The 8,706-nt window shown below is 39.4% G+C and overlaps 1 protein-coding gene across 1 annotated transcript; it reads right to left on the reverse strand.

Annotated features, from left to right (window-relative positions):
* Positions 1 to 4,271: 4,271 nt before the first annotated feature.
* On the reverse strand, positions 4,272 to 5,900 carry LOC123988744 (piggyBac transposable element-derived protein 4-like). The gene has a single exon (XM_046289495.1). The coding sequence runs from the start codon at positions 5,898 to 5,900 to the stop codon at positions 4,272 to 4,274; it is 1,629 nt and encodes a 542-aa protein (XP_046145451.1).
* Between the last annotated feature and the right edge of the window lie 2,806 nt (positions 5,901 to 8,706).

Consider the following 8,706-nt stretch of genomic DNA (forward strand, 5'->3'; position numbering starts at 1 on the left):
GGTGGCGTAAATGTACTTCTCTTTGGCGATATCATGCAGTTGCCCCCAGTAAAAGGACACTGGTGTTTTGTACAGCCACATTGGTGTAGTGCAGAAATTAATTTATGGCATCAATTTTCATTCTGCGAACTCACCATTAATATGCGACAAAGAGATGACGTTGAGTTTATCGATTTATTGAATAACCTTCGGTTTGGGGAAGTGACAACTTCTCAACTGGAAATATTATGCGAACGAAGAAGGGTTCCTCTAACCGGAGAGTTCGAGGATGGTGCAGCAGTAAGAATATTCCCAACGATAAAATTAGTGGATGAATATAATTCAAAAATGACTGATGAATTAGCAAAATCACAACGAATGTACGTCATTGATGCAATAGACGAATCCCGTGAGGCAGCTACATATGGAAAAAGGCCACCAGAAAATGTCATACCTGCAAATGTAAATAATTGTGGCGGACTGTTACATACAATAACGTTAACTGAAGTATCGCGAATCATGCTGCGACGAAATATATCAATTTCTGATGGTTTGATAAACGGTGGGAATTGTGAAGAAATTTACATGGCCGGCACTTCGAAGAGATCAACTAGAACAAGGAGAGTTGCCGGACGCGGTACTTATAAAATTTGACGACGAGTCCATTGGAAATAGATTTAAAGATATCGACGGTTACATCCCAATATCTCCAGTTGTAGCAACGTTTCAGGCGACGAAAGGTTATGGGGACGTCGAGCGCAGAATGTTACCACTTATTCTAAGTTGGGCAGTAACGGTGCATAAATTACAAGGGACAACATTAAACAAAGCTGTAATTGATCTTGGCAAAAAGAATTTTGCAAAAGGCCAAATTTACGTCGCTCTTAGTCGTGTCAAAAGTTTAGATGGTTTTGCTCTATCTGATTTAGCACCAAACAAAGTCCTCGTTAAACCGCATGACGAAAGAGCACTCGCAGAAATGCAAAGATTACGACGGTTACTTTTGCAAAGAAACAGTCCAAATCAGCTTCCAGCGACTGATACGTGAAGAAGGAAGCTAACCCTTCTTTTAGCGACCAACTGATAGAGAAAATGACGAAGTCTATTTTTTTTTTCATTTCACGGAAAATGTTGAAAAGTCACAATCGGTATATTCCCTGTAGAATAAACGCCGAAAAAAATATAAATGAAGCAGTACAATTTTTTTGCAATAAAAATTGACAGAAATGAAAAAATGAAAAATGCTTTCTTAACAAGACCAATCGGGAGACATACTTTAGAAGATACAAAGGTTTCGTTCCAATCGGTCCATCCGTCAGGGAGTAATCGGCGAACAAACATTTAGAAAAAAAGTCATTAGGAATGAAAAAATGCAAAATATTTCTTTATGGGACCAATAGGGAGTTATACTCTATAAGACGCGAAAAGGTTCATTCTGATTGGTCCATCCGCCTCGGAGTAATCGGCGACCGTACGCCGCATGTACATGAAATAGTACGTTTTTTGGCAATAAAAAGCGTTAGGAGTGAAAAAATGCAAAATATTTTTTTATGGGACCAATAGGGGGTTATACTCTATAAGACTGAAAAAGTTTCATTCCGATTGGTCCATCCGTCTCGCAGTAATCGGCGACCGTTCGCCGCATGTACATGAAATAGTACGTTTTTTTGCAATAAAAAGCGTTCGGAGTGAAAAAATATAAAATGTTTTTTTAACGGGACCAATCGGGAGACATACTCTACCAGATGCAAAACGTTTCGTTCCGATTGGTCAATCCGTCTCGGCGTAATCGGTGAACATACATAAAAAAAAAAAAAAAAAAAAATATACACATCGAATTGAGTATCCTCCTCCTTTTCGAAGTCGGATAAAAATTAAAAAGTGTCATTTAAAAAATTGTATGTGACCTTGACAATTACGGAAAAAAAAATTTTGTTAAACTTCTTTTTATTGGAATGTATAGTCAATCGAAAACTGATAAACTTTTATTAAAAATATTTTTTGTTAGATTATCGCAAGTACTTGAAAAATTGTGAAAAGTGTTACGTGGGACACCCTGTATATATATATATATTTTTTTTTTCTGGCATTGTTCACCGATTACGCCGAGACGGATGGACCAATCGGAACGAAACTTTTTGCGTCTTGTACAGTACAACTCCCCATTGGTCCCGTAAAAAAAATATTTTGCATTTTTTTATTCCCAACGACTTTTTTTTCTAAATGTACGTTCGCTGATTACTCCGAGACGGATGGACCAATCGGAATGAAATCTTTTGCGTCTTGTAGGATATGTTTTCCCATTGGTCCCGTTGTAGAAAGATTTCGCATTTTTTTATTCCTAACGGTTTTCATTATTGCAAAATAAAAACGGGAAGTTTGTAATCTCAACATAAAATGACTTCAATGATCCTTTAATATATTGTCGGGAGCATGATTCTGAACAACTTTTTCATTATGCATAATTAACGGAAACCTTTCGTTTTCGAGATATTCGTGAAAAACTATTGTTATTTTTTCTGCCTTTGTTCGCCGATTATTCCGAGACGGATGGACCAATTGGAACGAAACCTTTTGCATCTTCTAAAGTATGTCCCCCGATTGGTCCTGTTAAAAAAACATTCTATATTTTTTCATTCCGAACGGTTTTTATTGCAAAAAAACGCACTATTTCATGTACGTGCGGTGTATGTTCACCGATTATTCTGATACGGATGGACCAATCGGAATGAAACTTTTTGCATCTTGTACAGTACAATTCCCCATTGGGCCCGTAAAAAAAATATTTTGCATTTTTTTATTTCTAACGACCTTTTTTTCTAAATGTGCGTTCGCTGATTACTCCGAGACGGATGGACCAATCGGAATGAAAGCTTTTGCGTCTTGTAGGATATGTCTTCCGATTGGTCCCATTATAAAAACATTTCGCATTTTTTTATTTCGAACGGTTTTCATTATTGCAAAATACGTTCTGGTTCAAGGAATGCACCGATTGCGCGATGATCCGATTTCCCAAAATTTATGTAACTTCTTATTGTTAATAACTATTGTAATTATAATAAAAAGCCTATTCTTTAGGGTTACCCTCCAAGGAATATACCGATCGCGATTTTTCAAACTTGTCCCTGCAAGTAAACTTCAAATACTGCTCGTTCCACTAACAAGTGTGAAATAAAATAATTTTTAACAAAAAGAAATCCGACTTCAAAATGCACTAAAAAGTATAAAATAATTTCCATTTCATTTATATCTGTATTCCACAGCTATTAATACAATCTACTTAATCATTAAATAGGATGCTAAATATATTTCAAAGTTTTCGGAGGCGGCGCAAAATTAAAAATACCCGAATAAACGGTGCTGCCAATAACGATTTGATTGTGGTGTGGCAAACTTGGTAATTAATAAGTCGTAAGAGCAAAATTATAGGTCCGGTTGAAAACATTTGTAATTGTAACGATTGTATCAGAAATTGGCAGCACTCCTGATGGACATGCACTATACTGCAGTTTACAAGAGACCATACTTAACTCGTGCCGCTCACTAGGTCTAGAGAGATTTTTAATGACGTGTGTTATTCCCCTCTCCAGCTTGCTTCTTATTATACTTTGCGATCATATAAATGGTGGGCAGAAATATATGACGTACGATAATTGAAAACCGGTGATGATATTGTAAAGTTTCACGATGCAATGAAAATTCTATTATTTTCCGGAAAAAAATGATGTGAACGCAAAGTAAGAAGCAAGCTGTAAAGGGGAATCACACGCACTATTAAAAATTTCCCTAGACCTCAGTAGGTCACTAGCTGCGCGAGTTAAGTGCGGTCACTCGTGAACTGCAGTATAGTTAATTCGTAATGGGTATATTGATTCCCATTGAATATTGTTTACTTGAAATTATCAAATGGGTCATTTGTCACTGGTTGCCGACACCTGAACTAGGATCTTCCCAGTAGTGGAAAGTTTTTAATTTTGCGCCGCCTCCGAAAACTTTGAAATATATTTAGTATCCTATTTAATGATTAAGTAGATTGTATTAATAGCTGTGGAATACAGATATAAATGAAATGGAAATTATTTTATACTTTTTAGTGCATTTTGAAGTCCGATTTGTTTTTTTGTTAAAAATTATTTTATTTTATCTATTACAATCGTTTTCAGTTGAATATTTACATAAAATATACCATAATCCATATAACAATATTTTTCGAAAAAGAAGTTGTTTAATATTTTTTTAAAGTATGATACCGCTCGAAACAGTCACCTTTGTGTAGTGGAACGTTGCAAAATTTACAGATGAAACCTGTTCTGCTTCTTTTTTTTTTTAATTGAACATACTCTGCATTGTCTTAGGGGTTTTTCACTTCGACCGCTGGTCACTATATTTACCAGTTTATGCTTTCCGAAATTTGCCAGTCTTCCGGGATGATCACATCGGGATGTGATTCGTGTGGATTCGGAAGTAGGTAGATCTTTATCTTGTTCTTTAGCTTCGCAATCTTCTGTCCATGAAAGTGCCGCTTTGTGCAGAAAATTTTTATATGTAATCTTCTTTCCGTTTAGAGCTGTATATACTTTAAAGGAATTAAAAAGTGCACAGTTGATAAAGAACATTACGACACGTTTCGTCCATTTTTTTGTCTTCCTAAAAATGGAGTAATAGGACAGATATTGATCTACACGATCTACGCCCTTCATATATTTATTGTAATCTATTATTGAAATAGGCTTCTGTATGGGGCAATCTGATGTCCTACTTCTGCTTCCAGATTCCGCCATTTGTGCAGAATGTATTGTCGAGATCATATTTACGTTCCTTTTGCCATTATTCCATACTTGTAATAGAATATGGTCATCTCTACGAAATTCATGCTTGCCTCTTGAAAGTTTGGCCGTTTGAAGTGGTTGAGGAAGACCTCTGTTCTTTCGAATTGTCCCGCACACTCGCACTTTATTTTTTAAAAGAATTTTAGCCATGTTGACACTATTGTAATAATTGTCTTCATATATATGGTGCCACATGTTCTTATACGGTTCAATGACCGATAATACAGTCTCTTCTAATTTTTTTCCCTCAGCAGCATACACACAAAAGTTAGATACGTATCCGGTACGAGCTTCAGACAGCACTCTCACCAGTATTCCGTATTTTGTGATTTTTGCGGGATTATATGTCTTGATTGAGAGTCTACCTCTCCACGGAATTATACACTCATCCAGAGACAATTGTTGATCTGGTTTATATACATCGTTAAATTTTTGCTTTAAATAATCGACGACAGGCTGGACTTTCGCAAGCCTATGCGAATTGGGAGAAATGTTGTCATTGTTACATAAATGCCAGCTTTGCATTATTTGTAAAAATCTGTTTCTGCTCATTACTTTCGAGAAGAATGGCGTTTCTATAGTTCGATCCGTGAACCAATAGTCGTAGAGAACGTCCTTCTTTACTTGTCCCATTAGAACTATTAGACCCAAAAATTTCTTCATTCCAGATACTGTGATGTCTGTCCATTTTTTCGTTTTTGATATAATTCTATATTTTTCTATGACTTGATAATGATATCTATTAGATTCCCTCACCAAGTGCTCAATCAGGTCATTTCCAATGAATAAATTTACAATATCCATTACACTTTCAGGGGAACTTGGCATAATTTTTACGCCGGGGCTGCCTTCGAAAGGTTCCAAAATTATAGTCTTGTCATTCGTCGACGATGTACCACTGCTGTCTTCAACGTTATTATTTATATCATCGTCTTCTGAATCACTGTATATTAGTGGTAATACAGAACGTCGCTTTCGAATCATTACATTACTGCTATCACTTTCGTCATCAGTACCACTTGCTGAAGAGCAGTGAAGACAATCTGACAGATCATCGAGATAAAACTCACCAACACTATCCTTTTCATTCATCGTGAAGGCTAAATTTTTAACAACTGTATAAAAATATGGGTGCTTTCAGAGCAAAGCAACGAGTATCAGAATACAAGATAAGAAATGCTTGCTGCTTGCTACTTGCCTGTCTAACCTAATCGGATCTAACGGAAAATAAAAAAAGTCGATTAATCGGCTACCGGTCGGTAAGCGCTGGGAACAAAAAGTCGATTAATCGACTGCCGGTCGGTAAGCGCTAGGAACAAAAAGTCGATTAATCGACTGCCGGTCGCTAAAGTGTTAAGAACGCGTTTAACACCGTCAGGTGGGATAGTATCATCAGACGCATGGAGCAGAGGGGCTTCCCAAAAAAGGTAGTGGATTTTCTGCGTATCTACCTTTCTGATAGGTGAATTATCTACCAAGGCAGAGACGCTGAGCACAGGTACCAGGTGTTCGGCGGTGTCCCTCAGGGGTCGGTGATCGGTCCTTTGCACTGGAACATCGTGTACGATGACCTCCTGAGGACCGTAATGGAAGTAGATATGTACCTGGTTGGGTATGCAGATGATATCGGAATACTAATCATTGATGAGAACCTAGAGAGAATGGTGAAGAAGGCCGAGAGTACGATCACTAACATGGGTAGATGGTACGAGATGGAGGGACTTGGCTATCCTTCTCACTGGCAGGAAGGTGACTGGCCTGAGGATCAATTGTGGGGAATCCATGATCACGACGCGGAAGGAAGCCAGGTACCTCGGAGTGATCCTGGAAGAGAACAGGATGTATAAGAAGCACATCCGTACGGTGAGTGATGGGGTGTTGAAGTATGCGAACAGGCTGGCTCTGCTTACGCCTCACCTATATGGGGCTGGAAATCTGGCCAGGAAATTGTATTACAAGGTGGTGGAGTCGGTGATGTTATATGCGGCCTATAGGCAGCATATAGGAATATGGGATACGGGCCTCGAAAATAGGGGAAACCTATGCAGGCTAGGTAGTATCCAGCGCACGGCGCTAATTCGAGTGGCCAGGGCATACGGGACGGTCTCGGACGACGCCTTGTGTGTCCTTACGGGCCAGGCGCCGATCGATCTCATCATCAGAGAAAGGCAGAGGATTTACGATAAGAAAGAGGTAGACCGCGAAAGAGGAACCGACACAGAGGAAGGGCTAAAGGAGAGAGAGAGGAAAACTACGATGGAGGAGTGGCAGAGGAGGTGGGATCAATCCATGAAGGGAAGATGGACTCACTGCCTGATACCCGATGTTAAAGAATGGGTCTCCTGGGGGCCGGGAATCTTAAATTTCCACCTGACGCAAATATTATCAGGTCACGGGTGCTTCGGTAGTTTCCTGAAGAAAATAAAGAAAAAAGACGATGCCATGTGCTGGTTCTGCCCAGGGAAAGTGGATAATCCTGAGCATTTCTTGTTTGAGTGCAGCAGGTGGAATAGTGACAGGGCGAAGCTTAGCAGTAGTATTCGCTCGCGGTTAGTTAAAGAAAACTTTATGCACGTGTTGAAAGAGGAAAAAACGAGGCCCGCCTTAATAGAGTACATAAGTAAGACGTTGAAACATAAAGAAGACTACGAGAGAGATAAGGAGAAAGACGGGACAATAAGAAGAAGAAGAAAAAGAAAGAGAGGTAAAAGATCGTGAATGGGTGGATACTATACACATACTAATATGGATTTATCTATTATTTATTTACTAACTATTCATGACGCCCTCGATTATTTATTTACGTGTTTATTTGTTAATAATTTAATTGTGCTAGTGTTTATGTGAATTTCTCACTCGTGGTTAGGTATGTACCTCCTAATACGTATATATGGGTGACTGGTCTGATTATTTATTTATTTATTTATTGATTATTTATTTGTTTATTGACTATTTATTTATTTATTTATCGACGAGAATTTCCGGTTGTCCGGCGTACATATACTGATTTGGTCCTTGGCCTATTGATTATGGGCTAGGCGTAAAAGGGGAAGAAACCCAGTGGTTGGCGGTAGTTAAGTTTGTTGACTTAAAGACGTTTTATGTATATTTTATTGACCGTTATTGTTGATTTTACAGAAGTGACTAGGCTAGTCCTACTTTATGTTACGGTGTTGACTATATTTTATTTTATTATATCATTATTTTATTCTATTTTATTATGGTACGTAGTTTCTACGTTAGCTGTCAGAACCATACCAGATTTGGGTTGAAATGTTAGTTCGGGAGTCCACACTTCGTGGAACCTCCGTGGGTTTTCTTTGTTGCCGGTTAAGTCGTCCCGCCCCCGAAGTAATGCTCACAAGCGGTTCCGGGGGTGTGGTTTCTTCGCGACGAGGCACCCTGATTGGCGAAACCAAGGTGGGTTTTTTTAGTGGGTAAACTACTCTAGTGGGTAGGAATCCCACAGTACCGGGCACATTCCAACTTGCCCGGTCTGCGTAATGCATTTTTCCCACCTCGTTAATAAAAAAAAGGGTGCCCACGGACCTACCTGGTTATCAAGGATAGGCGGGGAGGTGATACCCCGAAGTGGCGCGTCCCCAGGTGGCGGATAGGGGAATTGCATGAAGAGTAGGAGCGATAGCTCCCGCGGACCAAACACCAAGGGAAGGAAAGCCTATTAAAACCTCCCCAGTGACTGGAGGATAGAATACAGACACGGTAACCCTGCCTGTCGTACAAGGCGACTGAAAGGGGGACGATCGCTGCCGCTGGAATAGCCTCAATGAGGACTTGGGGCGATGCCGGCGGGGTCCTTGGGCTACGGCCCTTGGACTCTGGAAGGTACTACCATGCCGGTAAGGTCCAGGGCCGGGAGACGATGAAGGTTGCAGCG

This window comes from Osmia bicornis, unplaced genomic scaffold (assembly GCF_907164935.1).
Source record: "Osmia bicornis bicornis unplaced genomic scaffold, iOsmBic2.1, whole genome shotgun sequence".
In the NCBI taxonomy this organism is placed as follows: Eukaryota; Metazoa; Arthropoda; class Insecta; order Hymenoptera; family Megachilidae; genus Osmia; species Osmia bicornis.